Here is a 27,873-nt window from a genome sequence, read left to right as displayed (position 1 = left end):
ACCACTTTTGGGGATATAATAGTTAGATTTTATTATTTTTTTTGCTTGTGAGGTCACAGTATAATTGTTTCTCCCAAATCCAGGATCTATTTCACTGTTCACTATCAGTCATCCCATCCAAATTTCCTGCCAGTCATCTGGTAGAACTTCATGTTGAAAGGCCTGTAGAAGTCTCTAAGTCTCTGCACAACCTCAGGGTTAATATTTGGATGGGTCCGCCCTTTGGTCTTACCCAGGCAATGGGGCTTGCTGCTGCCCTCTGCCTTTTTGAGACAAGGGAAGCCCTTGGTCTGGTTGAAGTAGAAGTGTTTGTCTGTGATGATCCTCTTGAGCCCCAAAAAGTCCTGCACACGGCCCAGCTCTCCGGCCGGGTCACTGATCAGCCGCTCTCCGCTCACGAACAGGATCTGGCTCATGGGGAAGAACTGCAGCCAGTTGTCCAGGTGTTTGGCATAGATGCCGATCTGAATGGCGCTCCACGAGGTGTCGATCAACCCTGTAGTCCTGTTTTTGAACGTCAGGCTCTCAAAAGTAGGAATGTCAGGCTTCTTGGACAGTGTCTGCGTGTAGTCAGAGATGGCTCGTGTGACGGGGTCCCGGACCACCACGATCAGTTTGGTGTCGCGGGACATGGCGTAGATCCGGGCCGGAGCCTCGTGGGTCACAAAGTAGCTTGGTGTTTTCTCCATGGTGATCTGGCCTTCCAGGGTTTTAGGCATCAGGTCCCTATGGAGAGAGAATGATAAAGAAGAGTTCATATGATTTTAGTTGCAGTCATTTGCCAGAGCCACAGTACATATAGGCAAATTGTACCTAATATTTTTGTGGAAACCATGATACTACCATTACCACTACCACTACCACTACACTACCATTCAAAAAATTTGGGGTAAGATTTTTTTGAAAGAAAACAAGGAAATAAATAATTTTATTTATTTTATTATATTTTTATTTGTTAATGATGCATTATCTATATCAGTATGTCAGGAGTTCAACTGGCAAACTGTATCTAAAACTTTTTGCTCTCGCTCCAAACCAGCATCAAACACTCAGAGTTGTTCTCATAGTTGACCTCATTGTTGTTGATTTCTGAGAGGATGAATGCTTTCTCAGAGGCTCTTCATGCCAATTGAGTCTCCATTAGACCATCAAACTCTGACCCCAACATCACATGACCCTAAACCCTCTTTCCTATAACATAGGTTTCTTTTGTAGCGGAGTTAATGACAAGACAAATTATTGAGCAAAGCTGCAAAAAGACAGCATATCTGACAAAAAAAACACCAAAATAAGCAACTGCTCATGCTGACTTTCAAGATAGTCCTCCATTAAGAAAAATAGCCGTCATTTTGTTTCCATATATAACTTGTAAAACTTTTCTTCTTTTTCTGTTTTGCCTTCTATAGCTCTGTTGTATCTAGAAAAGGAAGAAACGAGTCTAATCTGTTTGTCCATGCCGCTCTCACTCTCTCCTCCCACTGCCTTCAGGACACTGACCTGAACCAAAGAGGATAAAAGCAGTGGTTTAATGATTTACAGCTCTCCACTCCACCATTTAGAGCCTCACAAGGCCTGTTTACTTCAAATTCAACCCAAGTGCAGAATGGATCCCTAAATTATTTATCTGACTCCATTGGGGGGTTTAGGCCCTGATCAAATGGCCTCCCTCAACCCCGATAGCGGTTTATGGGCCGTAATGACATTAGTGGGCCAGGGGGTCAGTGGCTGTAGATAGCCTTTCAGGTGCCTTATTTTTCATTGCCAGCTGTACTTTATGTCACATGCCACCACAGATTCATGCCTCCTGATGAAAACAAGAGCCCAGCGTCTGTCCAGCATGTTGCCGCGAGTGTTTATGTTTTGTGCAGCTGGGCCGTTTCGCTCAAGTGAACACCACAGCTTGCTGATTGAGTCGGGTTTGCAGCACTCCCACAGATGGAAGTAGTCTCTGGAGCACAAATTAAACTGGTGATGTGACACAAAACAAAACTTTTGCGTACTAATTACTTGTTCAGATGATGTTTTAAGTGACTTTTGCTTTTAAGAGGATCAGCCCCCGAAAAATAACCTGGGGTAAAGTGTCTTGCTCATGCAACAACGCTGATAGTTCAAGGAACACTTCCATCTAGTGAGGTTTGAACTCGCAGAGGTTATCATCCAGGAGGTTTAACCACATCATTTTACATATATATATATTTGCATGTTAATATGAGATCAGTGCATTTGTTTAATCATTTCATCAATTATAGCATGCATCTGTATATTCTGTTTGACAGGTTCATTGTACTACGTAAATGCATTACTAAATGTTGTTAAATATGTCATAAAGTTACAGTACATTATAAAACCAAAAAAAAAAAAAAAAAAAAAGTGAAAATATATAATTCATGGGGTGTTTTAAATAATTAAACAAACAAAAAAAAAAAACACCACCCCACCACCTTTATTTTTGTCTCTACTAGCTCACCGGTATCTTTCTGTTTCTGTTTCATTCTTTCGTTATAAAGAAAAGAACACCTAAGGGGCTGCTCACACAGAACACGTCTTTGAGTCAAAATAAAATGCAACAAATGATTAGTCCACTGTTTTGGGAATAAAATTGATGAGCGTCGCTGTGTGTAAAAGTGGAAACTCTTTTAAAACGAGGTGCTCATGTGTGAGATGCTGCAAAAGACGCAAGCACAACGATCCTACATGTCCATCTAGTGTGTGTTTACATAGAAAAACATTGGAAAAGTAGCAGATTGGAATAGAAACGTGCATTCTGTTTGAACAACCCCTAAGACTGCTAACCTTCTCCATGCATGTGTTCTAAGGAATTAAGAAATTCATTCAGGTTAATAAATGATGACAAAATATTACTTTTAGGGTGCACTAACCTTTTAAATATGAGTACAAAAAGACAGATCTTCTTTTGGGATGAGACTGTTTGAAACAGACAAGCGGTCAGGTTAAATCTTCTTTCTGTCACAGCACAAGGCCATTTCTCAGACATTAGAGCCCATAGAGAGTTTAAAAGTTAAACAAACTCTTGTGTGCTTGTAAGTCTCAAATGATATCAGCGAGAGAGAGGGAAAAGGGAGATGTGGGAAGACAGAGCGAAAGAGAAGAGAGAACATGGACAGCTTTCACAGCTTTGCGTTCTCTGAGGGACAGTATAAAAGGGAGGGCGCTGGTGTAAGGGAAAGTGAGGCTTTCTCTAACAGATGGTTATTGGCGGCGCAAATGATGTAACACTTGAAGTAGCTTTGCCTCCAAGCACAAATGATTTACAGTCCTTTCGGAGCAATGTTTGATGTCTTCTTCACGCTGTAAGTATATGACTCCCTGTACACACATTTAGTCATTTAATACAGACAGAAAGCTTAAGCCATTAAACACATCCGGTTCATTGCAGAGTCCTACAAATCGATCCAACTGAAGAATATCAGCCAAATGCTTTGTTACATTTTCAGACAGCATACTTTAAAGGAACAGTTTGGTCCAAAAGTTTCTACCGTGAAACACAAAAAGAAATTCTGAATGTCATTTTTCAGTGTTGTTGCAATTAAAATCAATGCAGAAAGGATGATAAAAGTATTATGGCATACTTCCTTAGAGAAGCAGTGATGTTAATGATTTAGTTTGAGTCAAATCTGCTTCAGTTTAATACTTAATTTAGACTGATTTTATTTGTATTTTTTTTGTTCAGAACACAGACCCAATAATGTGGTCAAATTACCCACTCATTGGAGGGAAACATAGTTCATCTGTGACAGGATTATTATAGTTTACAAAAAAAAAAAAAATGTCCTAAAATAGCTAAAACTAAAACTGAAATAAAATGAATATAAATAATAAAGACATAAAAAAATTATAAGATCTCAAATTAAAATGAAAAATATATAAATAAAATTTGATTTACAATATTAATACAAAAACTATAGTAGTATCACAACGATAATAAAATAACACTGAATTTTGTTCTCCACATGAAAAAAGAAAGTTAATACCAGATAGGACAACATGTGGGTTAAATTATGAAAATGTAATTTTAAATTTTAGTATTATATATATATATATATATATATATATATATATATATATATATATATACATATATATATTTATATATATTTTACTACTAGCAAACAAGATGATGTGTATATTGGATCTTGATGTGAAATTCATGTCCTAAATCAAGATAAAAAATAATAATAATAATAATTTATTGAAGGCTGCATGAAAAAATGTTGACCTAAATTGCTTAAAAATCTCTTTTGAAAAGGCACTGTGGCAGATTACACAAATTCATTTAACCTTTTCTTAAAACATTCTGCTACATTTGTGTTCAATCCAAATGAACTGCTGCCCAGCATCTCTGTTTATATCAGACCAGATTGACATTTGTCTGCTGTAGCACAAGTGTGATGTAGAGGGGCAGACAGGGGCCATGGCGAGTCAAACGGGCAGTAATCACAAAAAAGCACAGGGGTACGGGGCCACACCGCCGTAGATTCATGACTCCCTGTAGAGAGGTAAAACACCCATAAATATCTCCCACCACTCCATGCTGGCATCCAGAGCAGATAATTGTCATCTAATTGACTCAGTATTTCTAGCCTTTGGCCAGACAGTCTCTTTTTCTCGTTCTTTCTCTTTTTCTCACAGCTGAACTCCATTGGAGGTTAAAGGAGTGTGTCTGTGATTTACAACGACCGCCACAGTCTGTGCCGTCGGTGTGTTTTGAAATAACCTGAATTAACTACAACTGTCTGCCTTTGTCTCTGAGATCACTCAGCCATCAAGAAAGCTCTGGCTGCTGAGAAAGGCCACAGAAAAGCTGTTATTGCGTGCGATGTGTGTTTGTGTGAGAGCTTTTGTTATTTGTCATTTGAGCGATTTAGTGCCAGAGTAGACTCATCTTTTGTGGTGTTTCTCACCTCACTTTTCAACAAATATCTTGTTGTACACTCAAGAAGGTCATCTAATTAAGAGAGCATGTGCATTTTGCTGTGAAAACAAACTGTTGAAGCAATTCAGATTGCATTAGAGTGACAGAAGTCATTGTGTCATTACCATTGCACAGGTCTCTGGAATTCTTGATTCTGATTGGTCGATCACAGCATTCTGCAGTCAAGTATTTGTACATAATGACTGCTAAATGACATAACTGACCATCTCCTACATAGTCATACTAGTTTCTACAGTCATTTCACAGGCTAAAATAATTGTAATAAAATCAATAGTTCATATCATCCTATTTTATAAGTAGCTTTCTAATACTTGAAATAATGTACATGCTTCTGTAATATTGTAAGAGTGATGATACAAAACCACTTTGCATCAGAGTCCATGTCACTATTATTTAAAATAAATTAATAATATAAAATATTTATTTTTAAATAATGATTATTGAAATAAAAATATAAAATATTTCATTTTTTTTTGGTTTACATATTAAAATTAGATATCATTTAACAAAAATTGAAGCTGCTTGAAAAATACTAAAATAAATAATAAAATCTTAAGTAATAATAAATCATAAAATATTTTATAATAAATAATAATCATACATTTTTACACTTTATATAAAAAACTATTTAAAAAGCATATTTTGTTTTACTTCTATGTAAATATATATAATTTAAATAAATACATTACATTTTAAAATTACTTTACATTTTGACATTCAAGAATGTACACACACACACACACACACACACACACACACACTCACTCACTCACTCACTCACTCACTCACTCACGGACTGTACTTTTTTCAAACCAAAGGTCAGTGCAGGGGAAAATGTACGCTGATAGAAACATTTTTCACTGTGAGTCGCTCCACTCTTACTATAACAAATTGATGGGGAAGCCAGAAATACACTTAGTATGTTTACGAAAAATATAAATAATAAAAAAATTTTTTGCCTTATTAAAAACAAATTAATCTTTCGACAGCAAGTGTGGTAGGCTGTTATTGTGGTGTGTTTTTTTCCTTTCAGCAACTGCCTTTGTGCAATTTAGTAACATTTTTATAGAGTTAGCTTTACAGTCTGCTCTTATAAATATATCAGCAACATTTTAAACACAGCACAGCTTCCTCTATCTCTGTCTCTCTGTGCCTCGAGTAACTCCCAAGTTTATTGTGTAAGAGAGGAAAAATAAGCAGTATCTCTGTGGCAACATTCTTGTGAATAATTCACCCTCTCTAAATGTAGAAAAAAGATGGGCTGGAATGAAAGACAGAAAAAACATAATCTGTGCCATCAGAGGATGAACATGCTTTTACATTCCACCAGTTAAATGCCACACACACACACACAGATATTCTGAACCAAGTCTTCCCCTTTTTATGGCCTTCCGTTACGAGATGGGAAACTTTAATGTTGCATTTGCTTTGAGGGAAAACCCTGACCGCTCCTCTGATCCTCTTGGCAGCTAAACTGGGCTGTGGATTGAAAAGTGAATGCTTGAAATGAGCTGAGTGTGGCTGAAGACATTTGTGGATTTATAGTCCTGATCCCTCACCCCGCTGCCATCCCTGAAACAGACGGGTTACTAGAGAACAGTTCACGCATTAGTGTGAGTGTGTGCCACTGAAGGACTGTCGAAGTGTTTGTGTGTGTGTGTGTGTGTGTGTAGGGTTATGTTCGGGATAGCATTTTAACATGCTGCTCCTAATATTGCTGTAGTATATAGTAAGTATGGTCTGTACAGTATGCATGGAATACCCAATTTTTTTTCCAAAATGAGCAGCATACAGCACTGTTTGGAAAACCGTATGCCACAATCCATTGCACTGCACTAGTCCTTCCATTTCCAAAATAATCATATAAATTACTGTGATTTCATCCTTTGTGATTAAGAATTAAGAACTTTTTGCACAGAATTTAATCAGAGATTTAAAATATATAATGAAATTGTAATATCAATTATAAATTATGTCTTAATACAATATTTAATTGTAATTTTTAATACAATAATAATAATAATTTTGTGGCAAAACTATAGTTGCTTTTATTCTTTTTAATTATATTTAGCCTTAAAAAACAAAGTCAAAGTTCAACAAAGTCTTAATTTTTTGGAATTATCATAAAATAAAAATAAATAAAAAATACACACACATTTGTGAACCTGGACCACAAAACCATACTTAAGTTGCTTGGGGTATATTTGTAGCAATAGCCCAAAATACATTGTATGAGTCAAAATTATAGAATTTTTCTTTTATATTCATAAACAGCATTGTATTTAATCAAACTGAAGTTAAAATGCTAAAAATCATTAGGATATTAAGTAAAGATCATGTTCTGTGAAGATATTTTGTAAATTTCTAACCTAGATATTTATTGTTGATTAGTAATATGCATTGCTAAGAACTTCATTTGGACAACTTCAAAGTTGATTTTCTCAATATTACGATTTTTTTGCACCCTCAGATTGCAGATTTTAAAATAGTTGTATCTTGGTCAAATATAGTCCGATCCTAACAAATCCTACATCAATGGAAAGCTTAATTATTCAGCTGTTAATTCGCATTTTGGAACATACCCTTATGACTGGTTTTGTGGTCCAGGGTCACATTTATGTAAACATAATGTGTTTGTGTGTGTGTTTCTATATAAGTATTAACTTTGAAACCATTTTCACGCAGTAATAATAATTCACAAACAATTACAAAGACATGACAAGCATCAAGTTTGAAACTACACTTCAACATGGCATCTGCATTACTTTTTAATGTAATGACCCACTTGTTTCTGAGTTGCAGTGAGTCACAGACACCACGTACAGCCGCAAGATTACTCTTAAAGAAGAGTAAAGGCCTCTCTCTCTCACTCACTCTCTCTTATCTTTTTCTTACACATTCTCTGTATTCTTTTTCAGCAAGAGCTTGAGTGATAAAACACCTAAACTGAATGCCAAGCTCATTTTTGAGGCTTTGTATTACCTGGAGATTAGCTTAATACTCAAGTGTAGCCTACCACTTTGGTTCTTCCAGCATCTACTGTATGTGCAGGAACGTGATTGGAACAGCTATTTTAGTAAACCTGTATCTGTGAGGTACATCAAGTGATTGGTCAAGTGAAATCGTTTAATTTAATCTCAGTTCCACTTGCTGGACACCATATGTTTATGTTTAGAATCAGCACTGAGAAGTGTATGGGGGAAAAAAATGTCTGTGTGTTCGATTGCTGAGCTGTGTGGAGGTTAGTTAGCTTTAAAAGGCCTATTCTTCACCATATCCTCTTCCATTTAAGCCTTCCGTTAAGAGGCAATGATTTTGTGCCAGGTTCATTCTTTCTGCCAGGCTTGGATACGATCCCGCAGGAGGAAGCTAGGGACGATTAGACGTCTGTTCCTCCAGACCTATTAAAAATCCCTCAGTAAGAACCACATGAGGGAAAAAATAACAAAGAAACTTGACCTGCAAAACATAAATGACTCCATCAGCAGCAATGGGCTGCTTGATTTCACAGTTCTTACTGAAGATATATATTAGGTCTTTAACTCCTTAGCGTTATTAATGAGGTCCATGTGTGTATACTGTATACACATAGAGAGTAAAGATATAAATTGTTATAGCTATATCTAAATATAATTACAGAACAAATATCTTTAGTGCAAATATCTTTGTTTTTGCTCAGTGACTTGGACTTGGACTGGTCTGGTAGTTCCTGAAATGTAAAGTCCCTGGATTATTTTGCTGGAGCAGAATATCTTGGACTGAAAGGTCAGTTCCTTGTTAGATTTGCTGCAATATGTCGACCTATGGAAAAATCTATAAAGATTGTCTGATCAGGCTCAAAACAGAAGGCCTTAGGTTCACTGCTTCGATTGAGTGATTGTTTTGTACATGCAGCTCAATAACTGTTAACCTACACTAATAGTTGACACAACAGTGATTCTTCTCAGTTTATTTTAATTCATTCTTCCACATAGCTTTTATTTGTATTTTAATGCTTTCATTTAGTTTTTATCAGCACTGGTTCCAAACAATGACTGAGAATGTAGAGGTTTTGAAATGACATACATACATACATATGCACAATATAGAATATTAACAGTTTTACAGTGAATGGTGTGCTGCTGTCAGGACTCAAATTTGATTTAATTAGCAAAAATATATTCACAAATTTTCACATGCATGCTGCTTCTTATTCAACCCTTAAACTAAAACCATGCTGAACCAGAGACACATGCACATGCTGTGAACACATTATGTTCTTCTGTCTCTTCTACAGCTGAGGTGATCAAAACCCAACACATATGGCAGCCACGCTGTGGTAACACTCACTGTATCATTAGTCTGGCACTCCTGCAGTGAAATCTGCAGGTACTTGCTTCTTCTCAATGATTTTCAGACCTCTAGTATGCCTGCATATGTTCTCTATTATAACAGAGGCTCAGAGGATTCGCTCCACATGTCAGAGTTCTTCCTGTTAGTTGCAACGCTGTGGGTGAGAAACTTGCGTTGACTGCTAGTTCAAGTTGTGCTCAAGGCACTACTCTATTTTAACCCTTCATGTGTTCTTCAGGAGGGCTCTAATATCATGACCGGTGGGTTTTGACCCCTTTGTTTGAAGATACAGTATGCAAAGTTCCAGCTCTATACTCTGATTCAGAAGAATGATTTGAACATGGCCTTTACATTTACATGGTTTCCTACAAGTTCCCCAAAGCTATTATAGGGCTTTTAAAGACTTGAATGAAAAGTCTTTAGTCCATAGTTTTATGGTGCTTTTGATTTCTTTTTGAAACTTGAAAGCTTTTGACCCCATTTTTATTGTAATTTTAACAATAAAAATTGTCATTTTATTTTCCACAGAAGAAAGAAAATCAAATGGGTTTTGAATGACACTAGGGTGAGTAAGTGATGACAGAATTTTTACTCTTGCTTCAATTATTCTTTTAATCTATAGTCAACAACTAGGAAAGAGTAGCCATGTAGAAAATTGGTGTCAGTACAAAGACCATTGCAACAAAAAGCTCATCAAGACTAAAACATGCAAAAAGGTTATTTTAACATTTCTATTCCTAATTCTGTGAGGAGGACCAGACGAGGCAGAGCAGTGTTCTCCCAAAGAGAGAAAATCATCAGAGCCAGTATAATTCAAACTGGGTGACGATGACATGAACAAGCTGCTCTGTGCTCAAACTCTCCTCTCTTTTGTGCGTGGCTCTAGTAACAGGGCTATAAATTAGATATTGCGCTCTCATTGTTTGTCTAATATGGATCAGCGGTTCTGAAACCAATGCCCTGTGGCTGTGAAATCAGTGCATAGGGCTCATTCATCATGTGGTTTTTTTAATCCTTCGAAATTTAGAGACTGATGTCACCATTTACATCTAATTTACTCCCGGATCACTATTGTTTGCTACCGAAGTAATAAAAGCTGATATAAATATGACTTTAATAATAATGTGGGGTGCACTTGAGTGAATGCAAACAGGGCCAGCAAACAGGTGAACACTCACACACCACCAATGCCGTGCAGAAAGGAATTCCCAACTCAAGTTCCAGCACCTGGTCCTCCCACAATATGAGATCCCGTCAAACAGCAGCTTTATGAAGGCAGCCATTGTTCTGTATTTGGTCTGCATTTGATGAAGAACTTTTAAAGTACATTCTACAAGTATTTATGTTTGTAGTAGGAGTACAATCTGGACATATCTTCCATATTCAGATTGTCATTTTAGTATTTTATACCATATTATTTACATGCTGCTTTTGCATATTAGTAGGGAAATAAGCATACTGTATTTAGACAAGGGTCTTCAGCTTTATGATATTCTGGCACCTAACCAAAAAAAAAAAAAAAAAGAAGAACAATAATAATAGTGATGTTTTCTAAACCATACATGGATACGCACTTCAAAAATTCACCAAAAAAAGTATGCTACCCAATCACCTTTTTTCAACATTCACTGACTATGATTTAACGTGCTAATTCTAAACTTGAATAGATAGCATGCAAATTGTGATGTCTGGCCTAAAAATAAGTCAAATTAGAGTGTTAATTGAACAATTTAAATCGTTTCAAAGCCTTTATTTTCAATGTAACGTTTATAATACTTTAACCCAGCCCATTTTGGATAAAAATAATACAAAATAAACTGCTTAAACAGTCTGAAGCTGTGCAGGGTCGACCTGGCCATGGTATTTCTACAAGAGCCAGAGGTTTAATTCCTTCTTGTATCAGAATACAGAGATTTCGGTGTCTTCACCACTTTTATTGACCTATTTAGGCCAATAACTACGAGCTAAAAGGAGGCAGATGCCGAGTAGTGCAGTCTGGGAAGGGATGAAAGTAGGGAAAATGGAAGATGATAAAGAAAAAAGTGAAGGCTTAGGGATGAACCATCAAGCACTTTATGGAAGAGTGAGGAGCAAAGCTGATTACACAGAGTCTTCTCTCTCTCTCGAAGTCCCTCTCTGGTTGTCTTAAGCTTTTCTTCTCTTACTGTAAGCTATAATCTTTATTTCTCCCTCGTTTAATTTCTGCTCTTTCATCAGCCTCACTTGCACTTCACTGTCACTCTCTCGCTCCTCTTCCCGAGCTCTTTCCATGTGATTATACTCGAGTCTGTTCTTCACTCAGTCTCTGTTCCTCATCAGTTCTCTCTCTCTTTGCGTAAGACTCTTATATTTTGAGCTCTGCTAACACAAAAGACTCCCATCCTGCTCTGCCTGTCATGGTGCCAAGCTGCGAGAGACATCGCAGCAGTCCGCTCACAGCTCTTCCCTGCACTGCTACAGCCTGCCATCATAAAGACTGCTCAGCTCAGATTAGCATGTTTAAAAATGCCTTTTTATCCCATGCTTCAAATAAACTCATTACAGTGCTAGCAAGGCAACGCTAGACTGATATTTCTTAAGCATTCTGCTTATAGGGGTTTGTTTTAAACCATATTAACCATATAAACATCAATGCATCCCAAACAAACACTTGACTTTGTAGATGTTGCAAAGGTATTTAGTAGATATTTAGATGAGCTTTCCAGTTTTCTTGTGAACTGTATGCATTTCTAGAAGAATAGTTCAGCTAAGAATGGTTAAATCCTTATTTGTATTTCAGTACATTTGTATAAGGTTACGGTTGGACATCAATGACATTGATTGGTTTATAAAGTCATTAGTTCTCAAGTACATTGTAACCAAATGTTGTAATGTTTGCATGCTGAATCACAGTTGGTCTTCTTTGTTGCATGCATTTAAAACACCGAATAAAGCTTACTCTTTTCTTTCATATATGTATTTAATCATCTGCAAAGACGGTGTCAGTTTATGTTGATCCTCACATAAAGCTCACGGAAAATGAATAATTGTATTTAATCTAATGAATTCATTTAATTAAATATAAACCTAAGCTTACCAGAAGCACCTGGCAAGCACTGTTACTTCCTTCATAGCATGCAAATAGTTACATTACAGATACTTTCTATTCCTTCTACAAGGATTTCTTTGTTCAGTATAGCATTTTCAGAAACAAACAACCAGCAGTGTGTGTTAGCCATCTAGAAGGTTATTAGAAGTCTGTTGCTTTAAATTTTTGATGGGATTTCATCTTGCTTTCCTCTTACATATTGGGCAGAATAAGTAATGTGCCCCGTAATAATGTTCTAGCACAGTAATTTATCCGAACGAGGAGTTAGAAGAAAGGCAGGAGGGCTAGAAAATGGGAAAAAAGGGGTGGGTTAATGTGCTATTTACATTTTGGAGGCCTTTTTTTCATTAGCCATTAAGTAAATAGCCCAAGAAAGAAATGGAGCTGCATGCACCTTGTTCACATCCAACAGCAGCTTAATCATGTGGTACATGTGACCGTGACTATAAAATGAAAGAACGAAGCTATCTGTGGCAGTTCTGCTAGTATGTTTAATATGCAGGAAGATTGAAAAAGAGGGGAAGAGATGAGCAAGACTATGAAGAAAGGCTTTGTGGTTAGTAATGGTGTCTGAACTGAGCAGAGGTTGGACTGGGCTCGAACCCAGATTCAACAGAACCGAAAAAGAATTTGGTGAACACCGATATATCTGTCCTTGGAGAATAGAAACATGTTGAAATACCTCTTCCTTTTTTCCTACAGTCAAGATAAATCCATGCTGCAGAATAGAAACGGTTCGCTTGCTGATAGGAGGTGTGACGGAGGGTGTTGTGAAAAGCTGTCAACTACGGTTAGGTTTCCGTATGGCACTGCTATTTAAATGAAGAGGAGAAGATGAGGAATGGATTACTGAAGGATGCTGTTGTAAGACTTTAACAAAAGACCTATTGAGAACTCTGCTTTTGTCTCGGAACAAAATGGAAAGATTGGTTTTTGATAGGGTGGCTGTTTTGAAAATACTTTTGCAAATAAGAAAAAACAATGGAAGAATTTAAGTTTTGATTGTTGCCGAGCTTAATGGTCATGGAGCCTGTCCTGTTAAACAAAAGACTGGTAATTTTAAAGCAAACTGACATCAGAGTGAATGATCATGCTTCTTTATCTGTCTTATAACTAATGTGCTCATTCCAAAAATAACTCTTATATTAGACTCTTTAAGCTACATACAGTTCATGGCCATGATTTTAAATGAACAGTTGTCTATGTGTCATCTATAATGGCATATGGGGGTGTTGAGGTGGGCCATCCCCATATAATAACTCACCTAATCAATCAGAGAGATTTTACTCTATTTTTTCATACTGATGAAATCGTTCCTCAAAATGCATTAGCATAATGGAAGAGTGCTGAAGGAAGATAATGTGTGAAATTTTGGGGAGTCGAGGGAGAGAGAGAGAGAGAGAGAGAGATTGAGTGAGGAGGCCATGCTTGAAAGACAAATGCTCCACACATACCAAATGAACGATTAGAGATTGAAATGGATTATAATGAGGATGGGATCACTGTTTGAGCATCGCTCAAGGAAAAAAATAAATAAACAACCAAAAATATAGAGAATAAAATGCATATTAGCTGCATTTATATTCTGGGTGATTTAACATCTTATATATAATGGCTGATTTGCATATACATTAGCTATCACGAGGAGGCAGTTGGCCATTTATGCACAGTTTGGGGCAGCACAAGTGAGTAGATTAAAAACTTTGTGCGTGTGTATTGGAGGAAATCATAATTGTAGTTTTTTGGGGCAATTATGCGAAAAGCAACACTCTGCCTGCTCTAAAAGTCTCAGTGCTGTGGTTTAAAGAAGTTCTCCATAAGAATTTGTTTCAGTGTGCGAAAGTATCTTTAAAGGTACATGAGCATCCATATATATATATACATTACATTTACCAGCCACTTTATTAGGTACACCTTTTCAATTGCTTGGTAACACAAAACGCTTAACAGCTAATCACATGGAAGCAACTCAATGCATTTAGGCATTTAGATGTGGTGAAGACGACTTGCTGAAGTTCAAACCGAGCATCAGAATGGGGAAGAAATGGGATATAAGTCACTTTGAACATAGAATGGAGACATGCTGGTCTGAGTATTTCAAAAACTGCTGATCTACTGGGATTTTCATGCACAACCATCTCTAGGGTTTACAGAGAATGGTCCGAAAAAGAGAAAATATTCAGAGAGCAGCAGTTGTGAGGACGAAAATGCCTTGTTGATGTCAGAGTTCAGAGGAGAATGGGCAGACTGGTAAGAGATCATAAAAAGGCAACAGTAACTCAAATAACCATGTCCATCCCTTTATGACTACAGTGTACCCATCTTCTGATGGTGACTTCCAGCAGGATAATGCACCATGTCACAAAGCTCAAATTATCTCAAACTGGTTTCTTGAACATGACAGTGAGTTCACTTTACTCAAATGGCCTCCACAGTCACCAGATCTCAATCCAATAGAGCACCTTTGGGATGTGGTTGAACAAGAGATTCACATCATGGATGTGTAGCCGGCAAATCTGCAGCAACTGCGTGATGCTATCATGTCAATATGGACCAAAATCTCTGAGCCATGTTTCCAAAACCTTGTTGAATCTATGCCATGAAGAATTGAGGCAGTTCTGAAGGCAAAAGAGGGTCCTACCCGGTACTAGCAAGGTGTACCTAATAAAGTGGCCAGTGAGTGTGTGTGTGTGTGTGTGTGTGTGTGTGTGTGTACATTTCCATCAAAGAATCACACCATGTATCCTCTGTGATATTATATTTCTCAAGTCCATGTGTAAATTAAATTCATTGCTCAGCTATGCCGTCCATATTATTAAGAAGAATCAGATTTAAAAAGATTCCAATGATTATTACAGAATAACTGAATGAAAACAAATGTGTCATCTCTGAGATCAGCACAGAAAAATACAGCCATCACAGCACATTATTTATCTCTCTAATGAAATACACAGCAGTATTAACAACGCATCATTACGTTTCACAGTTGTGTAGGCTGAGCACATTTAGAGATTTTTGAACAGTGCTTTCAGAGCAGTCTTCTTCCTTCACACACCCAGGAGAGGTTTAAATTTGTCCAGATGTTAAAAGAAATGAAGCGGTTATGAAAGTATCTGTATTACAGATTTTCTTATCTGTGCAAAACTCGCCGCCTCAATGTTGGTGTGTGATGTATGTTGTTACTAAGGGATTCTGGATGGTTTCTAGGGTGTTGCAAGGGTATTCTGGGTAGTTGCTTACTGGAATAGAGCAGAAAAACTCACGTCAAGTCTCTGGATTTGGCTCAGGTCACTTCTAGTCTGAGAATTGTTTTTTTGTTTTATAGCTCATCATGTATAAATCATATATCTGATCACTTAACTATAAACATAAAGAAACATTTTAATAAGCTGTATGATTTGAGGTATCATTCATGTCCATAGAAATAGGTTAATGGTTTTCTAGTGATAGTGTAAAGACTGGAATTGTTTGTGTACAGTAAACACCGGGAGGAAACCAGAAGTGATCTGACTGAAAGATTTTTAAAAGAGAGCATAAATCTCTGTGTCTCTGTACAGAACTCTTCCAAACTGTTTTCCCAAAGGTCTCTTGCTCTGAACAAAATGAGGATAAAATGAGATAAAATGTGGTGTAATGTATACTTCCAGTATAGACTATGGCTAAATATAACTTGAGTTTTGTGGATTTGATAAACTAATTCGGATAAGAAAGGTGCGTTGCCTCATGAATTGATCATCCTCGGCACTGCAGTAATGCATGATGATTTACAGCAAGTGGATGACAGATTCTTTTTTGACTTATGATTCCTCATCTTCTTCTAAAATAATACTTGTGTTTGTGTTTGTATTTGCATGCCACACTTCAATGCATTTCAGTGCATTAGATAACAAAATAGGAAAGAAAGTGACATCTGAAAACAAATGAATCTCAAGCTTATCTCAGTTCTCTTTATATTCTGTTCTTTTTTAGATCTATTTTTTAATTATTTAAAAAAAAATATATATATATATATATATTTATACAAATATATTATAACATTATATATTGAAACTTTTTTTCTCAAAGTGAAAGTGTAAGTGAATTTTGTTGTATAATAAATGCCATTTGGTTTGAAATTGTGTTGTATTTTGATATTTTGTTAATGATGCTCATAATTTTTTTTAAGTGGCTAAAATGTCCAAATACTTTTTGAGACCATTTGTACAGTGAATTGCAGTCAACATTCAAACAGCAAGATGTTTTTCAAGTACTTACTACTTTTATTGACCAGAAACAGTGGAAACGTCATCACTTGGGACAGTAGCTGAAAGGTGTGTCTCCTAAGAAGATGAAGGAATGAGAGATTTAAAGAACCTCAGAGGCATCGCAGTTCTCAGAGTGTCCTGTTTCTGGGGGATGTCCTTAAAAACACTCTCTTCCTGTCTCATTAGTCCAGGCTCTATAAATATGCTGTCACACTTACCCTCAAAAGAATGAAACAGATATACTATACTAGTGCGCGGTCTGAGTGTTATTAAATGTTCAAGGCCTGTAGGCGAGGTTGTGAAGAGGTCGTACAGGCTAGTGGCTTATGTCTGATTTTTGTTTGACTCCGCTGGACAAATTAGGAATTTGAAATTAATTTCAATCTAATGCAGTTTGGTAGATGCAAGGAGTTTATAACAACAATATGGTTGCCAATGAGGTTTTTTTTTTTTTTTCTTGAGCACTAAATCAGCATATTCTAATTATTTTTGAAAGATTTTTGTGAAGACTGTTGAAAATTCAGCTTTGCCATCACAGAAATAAATTACATTTTAAAATATAATAAAAGAGAAAACTGTTATATTAAGTTGTAATAATATTCACAATATTACTGATTTCATTGTATATTTTGATCTGATAAATGTAGCCTTGGTGAGCATAAGAGACTAGTTTCAAAAACATTAATAAAACTTACTGATCCTAAACTTTCCAGCAGCTGTGTACAGTACTTCATGCTAAATAATCAAGTTACAAGTGTCAGGTAATATTTATGGCCTCATTGAAAGTAAAATGCAGAAACACTCCCCTGTCTTCCATTGCTCAACAAACAGGTAATCACATCCCATGTTGTTATTACATTAAAAAAAGTAGGGGAAAAAATATTGCAATTTTGTTTGTGGTGCAGAAATTATACACCTGGAAAACCAGGAAATATCAGGGAATTTCAGAAGTGTGACTGGAAATGTGATGGAAATTAATAACATCTTTAAAGGTAATGGAAAAGTCATGACCATTTCTATAGTCTATATAATTTATTTTTAGGCTAGAAATTACTCTATGATCTATATTAAATAAAGGGTTAGGGTTAAATAAAGCTTTTATTAGCCATCTCAAATGACTGGAAAAATCATGGAAAAGTCTATACATTTTTTTTAACTGTTTTAGACTTTGTAAATGCCCCATACATGCTTCATTTTTTCACGAACAAGAAAGCAAAACAAATAAAGAAGTGCTTCTCCTCCTTCATTTAGACACGGTGTTCTGTCAGAGTTCCTCCAGACTGTTTAATGGCAAGTCAGGGCTGGTTCCATTAGCAAATAGAAGTGTTCAGTTTGGGACTCATTAAATTACTGGACCTGGTCAGAGGAGTCTGTGGTTACAGTATCCATCACAAGCCGTTCAGCGGCCTACACTCTGTCTTTATGCAAAAGAGCCAAACTCTGCCAGCGGGCTTCATTCGTCACTGCTCTGGTGCCAGAGCGGGTCACTCTCTCCTGATGACTGATTTGTCTGCTTGCTGTAGTAGGGTGAGCTTACGTCTGGCTGAACGTATATCCATAAAGAGGATGAATGAATTCAACAAACATATGCTAAGCACATAGACTGCTCATGTTATATGTCTAAATGCTGAATTATATGCAAAATAACATCTATTGTTTCCTGAAACATGTCCAGTAAAAGTGTTCAGGGAATTATGAGTCTATTTAAATCACAACAGGGATCATCTCTTGAAATGTATGCAGAAGAACAAAGGAAAGAATGTTTGAACATCTTAACCCGCTAATTTTGTGTCATAAATCTATAGGTATTGTGGTAAGGGTTATTCGGTATTCAGACAACACTTTAAACGTGGTTTCTTGCACAGTGTGCAGTCTTTAACAGTGCTTGTATGTTTACAGAGACTGTGGCCACCTGAGAGTTTTTACCGCAGAATACGGATTAATACAAAGAGTCTAGCATTTGTATGTGTGGTATGATGTCTTTCTTTACCACAGACGTCTCTATTTTTCTCTGTTTTGTGTGTTTTTGTAGGAGATCAGCCCAGTTTTGCTGAGAATGCCAACCCTCAAGTGTCTGTTACAAGGGCTGTGGTGTACGCGGGTCTTCTTGCATGTTTCTGTTACACTGGATTAGACGGCAAATGACATGATAGATTTCCCAAATTCATTTCTAAAGTCAAAACAACATGCATTGAACACGAACACATGAGTGGATAAGAAAAAAACCAGCACATGCACAAAGTGTGGATTATGTTGCATGTGATTTGGAAATACAGCAGGATTATGACAAGTCTTGTCTTTTCACTTTTTCTGTTTCACTTTCACTTATGGATGTCAGACTTAGCAAACTTGTGTTGTTTGATATACTGTCTAATGCTGAATATATAATGTGTTCAATACGTACAATCTAAACACAAATTAAAACTGATCTGTATGTGGCTTTCCTAATGGTAAAAAAAAACAAAAAACTTTTTAAATGCTTTTCAAAAAAAAAAAAAAAAAAAAAAACGTAAATTAAGAGATTTATTGTATTTTGTTTTACCTCTATTACAGTGTTTTCTAATTGGGGAAGTCGTGACCTAGTGGTTAGAGAGTTTGACTCCTAAGGTTGGGTTCAAGTCTCAGGCTGGCAATACCACGACTGCGGTGCCCTTGAGCAAGGCATCGAACCCCCAACTGCTCCCGGGTGCTGCAGCATAAATGGCTGCCCACTGCTCCGGGAGTGTGTTCACAGTGTGTGTGTGTGTGTTCACTGCTCTGTGTGTGGGTGAATGGGTTAAATGCAGAGCATGAATTCTGAGAATGGATCACTCAGAATTCATGGGCTGTATGCCATGTCACTTCACTTTTTCACTAATCTATCTTTATTATAAATCTGTCAATGCATACTACAAATATCGTTGCCTCTGTGATGAATGATTTGTTTCTCTTTTGTAAGTAACTTTGATAAAAGCCTCAGCTACATGCAAACATGGAAAAAATTATAATAAAAAAATACATTACTCAGATATATTCACTATTAAAATATTGAAGAACTAAGAAAGCACATTAGGTAATATCAGCTATAATAAAATCTAATAATAAATGTAGAGGTTGCTATATCTTTATTCATTTTTTGAAGCTGCTGCCATTTTAATTGTTTTATATGATAAACTGTGAAGTAGAAAAATACAATTTGAGGTTGTGAAATAAAGAATTATATGTTTTATACAGTTTGGAACGTCTTAATTACAGTAATTCTGATATTATATGAAGGCACCATCAATGCATTATGTCGTGATTAGATTTGTTCTATGTGTTTATTTGTTTGGTACGGGCCTGGCAGAAGTGCACAAGAAGAGAAAAAGGGTTAAACTGGGCTGACACACACACACACATATACACAATTAAAATTTTCACTTGGCATTTCTCTACTTTTCTCTCCCCCTTTCTCTGTCTTGTTTTCTCTCTGATTCACAGTGGCATAGGGACACCACAGGACTGGCCTGGTTTGTACTGCTAGCACGGGTCACATGGAAAGATAACACACACATTTCACACGGCAGCTCTCAGAACACCCACAGCGTTAAACACCTAACAATAGGAACCACATCAACACTAGTGCAAACTTATAATTTACAAGAGCTGCTATAATATTTCAAATGTGGCTGAGGAACAAAGTATGCCAAAAATGAAAGAAAAGACTTATTTATTTTAAAAGAGGCCTTTGTGCTGGATTCATGATTGGAATAAGTACTTATAATGGGTATGCATTTCATTTTCACCAGATGATTAAGTTGATAAATAATAAATGTTACTAATTAATACAGTCAAGCTGGAAAAGTGTTGATTTTGCTCATTTCAACAGTTATTTCAGAATGGTAATAGGAACTACTGCTCTATTTTACTGTTTCTCTCTCTCTCATGTCTGTCTTTGGGTGGAAAATTTGCTGTCTCTCTTTCCTGTGATAAAGCTGTTGCCTGTGAGCTGGGAAAGTGAAATCCATCATGCGACGGAGAGGCTTTATTCCACCATTCCGCCCCATTGAGGACGTAACACGTATGTGTTCTTGCCATGCATCATTTACCCACAACACCCCTCTCTCCCTTTGTGTCTGTTCTAAGTACTGTCTTTTGGCTCACTGTAAGCGGCAGCTTTTGCTTGCATGTAGTTGTTGTTTTTTGTAGGTAGTTTTATTCAGAGCTGTTGGGTCTAGTTCACAAGCATCCACGGCTCCTTTATATTGTCAGACTCCTTTTGCATTGTTCCTGCAGGCTCTGCACAGACATAAACCCCACATGCACTTCTGCTGCCAAGTACTGGTGTACTATTTCAGCTTCTTTATGACAGGATAACACTTTGCTACCACTTTCAATGTTATTCTAGAGTGGTAAAGTTTTGAGTTGCTTCGGTTGATACATTGAGAACTGCCCCCGGGTTAGTTTGTTTTAAAAATATACAAAAACATCAACCAGTGTACTTCCACAATGTCAAGAGCAAATAAACTAAAATTTACATTCGCAGACATGCCCTGGAGAGATTGTTGAATAAAATGCTCTGTTTATATGTTAAGGTTTTTAAAATTCTATTGTCATTTACTTACATTTACTTGTTTTGTGTGCAGAATTTCTATAACAATATTTTTTTTTTTTTTTGGTTAAAGGCATCTGCAAAGAGTCTTTTTTTTTTTTTTTTTGTATTTTTGGAGAAATGCCTTGAGGGTGGGTAAATGATGACTCTTAAATCTTTTAGAACTATCCTTAAGTTTTCTTCTAAATGATGAATCATTTGTTGCAGACTGGTCTCATTAGGTGGCGTAGATGAAGCTTTTGGATGTTTAAGTGTCTTTCTCTCCTCTGCAGTAGTTGAAAATAGTCCCTAACGGTTTTCTTGGGATCAAAGCTTCCACAAATCGAACAACATAAACAAGGGGTGACACCCGACTTGTGAGTAACTGATCCCTTGCATTCCCATCGGTGTCTGCACGCTCTCACACTCTCATGGCCAACATCTTCCACCCTTGTTGCTCTCTGTCACCTGTAACAAGCAAATCATCAATCCCATCTCCCGCTCTTTATCAAGCCCACTTGCTCTCATCTTAGTGCCGAAAGTTGCAAATATGTGTCCTGCTGAGCTGTGTTCAGGTTGTGAAGGAATCGTACCAGATAATGGCATCAGCCGGGTATGTGTGTGTGTGTGTGTGTGAGTGTGAAGGTGTCTGGGGAGCAGTCTACACCTGTTCGCTCTCTTCAGTGCAGTGCCCTCTGGGGGCTGGATTCCCAGAATGCCTTTCAGACAGCTGTTGACAACCAGCACTGTGCCCTGGCCCCCCAAACGGCTCTGGGGATCAGCTGCTTAAGAGTGTTTGCAAGTGTGTGTTTGAGGGGGTTAACACAATGTGTGTTCTGCAGAGAATGTCATATGACACTTGTTGCAAGGGGGTATTTGTCCTTGTTTGTGTGCATGTGCATGTATTATGGCTTTCATAAAATATTATATAGTAAATATAATACATTGTGATACATTGGGTATATATCATATATATATATATATATATATATATATATATATATATATATATATATATATATATCAATATATATATAATCAATATATATATATCAATATATATATATATATATATATATATATATATATATATATATAATTGGGTATATATCAATGTCTATTGCATCATGAGCTAGTTGCCGTACCCAACCATAGTCTATCAGATTGCATGCTCACACATTCCCTTTACAAGAGTTGAGAGACCTCTTGAGTTTCCCTCTCACAGTTGCACTCCTGACGTTAATTTTCACCCTCCTGAAATCCTTCACTTAACAGATCCAGTTACTGACCTCTCAACTCAAGACATGACCTACATAAAGGTCCAAACCTTTCTGTGACCCAAGTCTGTACATATACACAAACAAGCACATTTTACTCTGTGTCTCGCTGTAATTCACAAGGCTTTAACTTGGTTTGAGCTTTAGTCACGGGCTTATTGCACTACAAAATAAAGGCCATTTTAGACAAAGAGCATGATAACATGCAATTTTACACTGGTAACAGCGTTGGTATCAAGGGAAAGTCATAAATGCTTTGAGGGAAATTTGATCAGCATACCTGCATTATTAGAAGTGTTTTGAAAATTGTAATTATGCTGTTTAACTTTCTACTAAACTGAGTAAGAACTGCAGAGAGAGAGATGATAGTGTTTCTCAGTGTATTTGCGGTAACTTGAGCGAACATGTCACAGTGATGCCCCTAGCCAAACCAGATCAAAGGCCTATACACACACACAGGGGTCTCTTGTTCAGTGTGATCTCATGTCCCAGCTGGCTTATGTCATCCTAGCACTACAACATTACAGTACAACCTGCCCCAAGGCTGGCTCAGGTACAAAAACTTAGAATAGTCCAATAAAGCACATGCAAGTGAGATGTGCAAGCAGGTGAATGAGGCGACCCTAAACCACATATGTTTTTTTTCTCGCACCTTAAGTTCAGCAAAAAAAAGAAAAAGATCTCATTACTATTAATATATAAAGTGCACTGTTAGTTTTTTCACTTCTGTACATAAAACCAAAGTTTGATTAATTGTTACATATCGAATGTATCTAATTTAATAGTTTTTTTTTTTTTTTTTTTCATTTATAAAAAGCCTAATATTCATGTTTGTTTCAGTGGTAGGTGATTTTTCATTCTTGTTGGGTTTTGATGATAATTAGATTCCTTGCAAACAATATTTCTTAATTGTACACTCAAAAAAAAGAATTTTCAGTTTTGTTCACTTTACCCTGAACAATTCATGTTGAATTAATGCCATTTTGGCTATTTTTCATTTCAACATGATTGTGTCATGTTAAACTGACTTAAAACTGTCACTCGTTGGTTTAACATAAAGTTTTCATTTTGAAAGAACATGTTTCAATCAAGTACTTCAAAATAAGTTTACGCTTCCCATCATGCTTTGCACAGGACTGGATATGGGGAGAGAAAATGTTGAAATAAAGTGTTATTTTATGCAGTTTTTAGTAAAATGTGATAATAAGGAGACTTTTTCATGTCTAATGCTCTATTATGTTGCCATTTTAAAAGACTTTATATTGGTGTATTTGGTGCGAGTTACCATTGTGGTGAAGTGTGGAGCTTGTGGTTGTGTTGAGGACCTGGTTAAAAGAAAGTCTAAAATACTTAATTTAAAAAAAGCAACTTTAATGAGAGTGCTAGTGAATGATGTACACATATAGTAACATCCTTAAACTGCAAACAGCTAACATCATGTGTAAAGAAAAATTATCTTACTTGCTAATGTTTTTATACTCTTTGGCTAAACTTGCATGGACAATGGTTCTACATGATGTAAACATATTATCTCTACTCAGATATTTCATGAGGATGAACTAAAGCAAACTGAGTAAACTCAACTAAAAGTAGACATGTCCTTATAACTTGATTTATTCTTGTCCAAATAACATGGTACAAACATGTGGAACCACTGTCCATGAAAGAATCATGTTCAGCCAAGAGTCATTTTTTGAGTGTATTTATTAATACATTTTTAGAAATATGTTAGTGGGATATTGGAAACTTTTTTTTTAAAGCTGACATTCAGCTGATGAACTGTCAATTATTTAAAAAAAAGCCCAAATAAAAATCCTGCTGATACCAATAATCATAATTTAATAATGTTTTACATCTCACAGATGTTCTGGCTACACGTCTGATTTCACTGTTACAATGTTGACTGCAGATGGGTGAGTAATGTTTTGACAAGCAACCACAACACTGATATTTGTAGTAGCACAGATGCAGTCCTGCAACACTACAATTACTTTTAAATTATTTAGTTTTTGTTCTATGACAAAACTGCTGAAAACAGTACAGCAAAAATACTCACCACAGCATCATTGTGAGATTTTTCTTCAGATTTTTTTGCACCACCAATACGACCAACTGGACACGAGCAACTTAATAACTGACAAAACACACACACACACACATGTTTCATATTCCCACAGAGAAGCAAATTTGTGTGATTCCTTCACAGTCTCTGTATCAGCCATTACGACATACAAAGGACCTTCATCCCTGCAGATGGAAGTCTCTGTGTTTTAAACATTCACAGCCTAGTCTGAAAAGAGTCACATAATTCCGGCAAATTGGACACAGTGATTAGTGCAGGGAGAGAGAGAGAGAGAGAGCGAGAGAGAAAGAAAAGAAGAAAAAACAGAGCCCATTCATAACTTCAGAGGTTTGGGAGAAAAGCAATTATTCCCAGAGGGTTTGACAAAGGGTGAGAATTTATGCCGCAAAAGTAATTTTATGTTTGTTTTCTTTATTTTTAAGACATTTGCACAGATCCATCAAACTGTCACGCCTTGTGCATATATATTCAGGAAATGTCTTTCAGCTCATTTGAGAAAAGAGGGTGAGAGAAAATCATTTGCTGCTTAGTTTATTTCTTTATTTTTTCCTGTCTTGTAGAGAGTTGACCAGCCTTTCACAGTTGTTTCAGCTCAAGCACATTTCTTAACAATTTATGCCAGCTTAGTTTATTCCATGCACCTTTTGTCCATTTTACCTGATGGGACGCACTTTTTAAATGCATTTGCTGTGTTTAAAAAAAGTATACATGCAGTATAAGCAGGCATACTGTAAATGCACGAGTAATCTAACTAGCAAATAACATTGGTGTTGCAGTTGTTGTGTTTTATTGTGTCGTTTTAAAATTAAGGGCCCTTTCTCTTTCTAAAGGAAGGGGGAGTTACAACTAACAGGACTGTTTTTTGAGCCTTGTGTCGCATTCCCAAGACTCCTGACAACTCTTATGGATGGATGCGATCCTCATGGATATATAACAAAGCACAAAGGATGAACAGAATGTGTGAAAGAGTGATGCTGAAAAGAGAGACCGCACATTGATTTAAAGGAGTTAAAGGATTTCTGTTTATATTTATTTGTTTCTTTTAATGTATACTTTCAGTATAAGGAAGTCCAAGTCCATCAGAGATGAAAAGAAGGGTGGGAAAGATGGTATTAGGGCAAGTTTGTCTTTGCACTTTTGCATGACCTAATCTGTAGGTGAAATATACCTGTGGAGACAGACAGGTAACCTTTCATTATGGCCGTAATCCCTCCTGATAACAGAGCTGTGATGTCTGATATGGCACTTTAAACTGAGCAGCAAATACAAGCTGCTGTTAAACTCTAACAATATCCCAAGATATGTTAACCACAGATGCAGAAAAATATACAAATACATAAAAGCAAAACCTGTTTTTCTTATATTCTTTAGTAAGTGTGTTATAAAATTGATACAATCATGAAACAATTAGAAAAAAGAAAAAAAAAGTAAAAAGTTTGATAGAAATGCCTATCTTTCCTTTAAGGGAACCCTATAAATCTTCTAATAGTAGCTTCCTGCACTTTTTATTTAATTCTTATAATTACTAATTTTGACCTTAAATAATGTAGTGGAATATACTTTTAAGCTTATGTTCTCACTTTAATTTGTTTTCCAAATACCAAAATGGTTCAAGAGATAGTTTACTAATGACACTGAGGTTTTTTATTTTTATGGATTAGGAAATACACAAATCAGATCTGGGCTGTTTTTACACTTTTAATCTGATCTACCAATTGGTTAGAAAAAAAAGATACAGGGGATTAGTGTGAAGCATTTATATCATTAATGTTAATACTGTTAATACAGAATTATTCAATCATGAGATGGTTTTACTTGCTTTATTTATTTATTTATTTACATTTACATTTATTTTAATGAACAGAATTTGAACCCCACAAATAGTTTTTTCGTATACTAAAATAAACATGTTATTAATATTATCATATATTTGTTACTTTAAATGCTAAATATATTTAAAAAAAAAATAACTTTTTTTGTTACTCGTTTATTTTAGATTTTTTTTAAACAAGTGTTTTGTCACATTGACAAAACGATTCACCAGCACTGCAGCAAAATAAAATAATAATAATCATACAACTGCTAATTATTTATTCATTTATTATTATTATTATTATTATTTTGTTGTTGTATAAAATAATATACAGTAAATTATTACATGTAACTAAATTAGATTAAAAAAAAAAATCATGAATTATGATAATAATAATAATAATAATAAAAATAGATAATAACAAGCCTTTTCAAACTGTCGTGTAGCTGGGCACCATCATCATCATCATCATCAAGGATCACGTGTAGCTTACCTGTACCAGTCCAGTCCGTTGTCATAGTTACGGTCGAAGAAGTGCGGCTCCGCTCCGACCGCGCGAATATCTGGATGCACGCGCAGAAACTCCAGCAGCGCGCGCGTTCCACCTTTTTTCACGCCGATGATGATTGCCTGAGGCAGCTTCTTACTGCCCTCACCTAACGTCCTCAGTTTACCTGTATCAAAATACGAGCCTCCCGGCTCCAAATATACATCCGAAGAGTTCGACATCTTTACGTTTGCCTCAAGTCCAGGAAGATTCTCTTCACTGACCCTTCCGAGCCGGTGGATTAAGCTGTGGCGCCTCATCACCAGAGGTCTCGTGGAGGTCCATTTCTTAAGTCTCTTTCTCTTCAGCGACTCAAAATCTTTCAGTTTCGAGACGTAAAATCCCTCCACCGGACCCGTTTCTCTTCTCTCCGTGGGGATACAGGTCCCGGATCGCTCCGCGAGGCAGTGGAGAAAGTATAAAGACGCTAGTATAGACAGCAACATGACCGCGAAAGTCCTAGAGATGCTCTTGGACGGAGGGTCCGAATAGACGCGGCTAAATGCCATGTCGGTCCAGGGATGGCATGAGTTGTAGAGACAGCCATGCTAGACTGGCATTATTCAGTCTTGCCATCAAAAAATAAGGCAGAGTTTGGAGCTCGAGAGCATCAAAGGTGGATTAGAGTTCGCACGCGCCGCGTTACAGAAACCGTCGGGGATATGCAAACCCCATTGTCTTGTGTAAACTCTTACTTTTCTAAGAAAGAGATTGCTGCGAATTTTAAATTAATGTGTTAGAAGATTTCATTGAAATTATTTATGTAATAGTTTGTTGTAATCCAAATGTATAAAAAAAAAAAAAATGGTGAGACCAAAATTTCAAAAAGCTACATTTCCTTTAATTTTCTTTCTTTCTTTTTTTGAATCCAACATTTGCTTCGAAAGATTTGTGAAATTCTGATAAACTTTCATTGCACTAGTAGCTCACACGTGTGTCCCTTGTATCTAACTTCAGAATGACGTTGTCAGAAGTGACTGACATGT

At 36.4% G+C, this 27,873-nt stretch overlaps 1 protein-coding gene across 1 annotated transcript; it reads right to left on the bottom strand.

Moving 5' to 3' along the window:
• LOC113082401 (heparan sulfate glucosamine 3-O-sulfotransferase 3A1-like) lies at positions 1 to 27,647 on the bottom strand. The gene is made up of 2 exons (XM_026254059.1): positions 26,834 to 27,647; positions 1 to 726 (listed from the first exon to the last, which is right to left on the bottom strand). Exons 1-2 carry the CDS (start codon positions 27,394 to 27,396, stop codon positions 105 to 107), a joined length of 1,185 nt encoding a protein of 394 aa, XP_026109844.1. The 5' UTR covers positions 27,397 to 27,647; the 3' UTR covers positions 1 to 104.
• Between the last annotated feature and the right edge of the window lie 226 nt (positions 27,648 to 27,873).

Source organism: Carassius auratus, unplaced genomic scaffold, assembly GCF_003368295.1.
Source record: "Carassius auratus strain Wakin unplaced genomic scaffold, ASM336829v1 scaf_tig00036024, whole genome shotgun sequence".
NCBI lineage: Eukaryota > Metazoa > Chordata > Actinopteri > Cypriniformes > Cyprinidae > Carassius > Carassius auratus.
The sequence above is the reverse complement of the archived record's forward strand: the minus strand, read 5'-3'. Positions and strand labels throughout refer to the sequence as shown.

Coding starts and splice junctions, on each gene's coding strand:
- LOC113082401 (XM_026254059.1), bottom strand. CDS start 27,396: ATGGCATTTAGCCGCGTCTATTCGGACCCTCCGTCCAAGAGCATCTCT. Junction 727..26,833: donor AACGGACTGGACTGGTACAG/GTAAGCTACACG, acceptor CTCTCTCCATAG/GGACCTGATGCCTAAAACCC.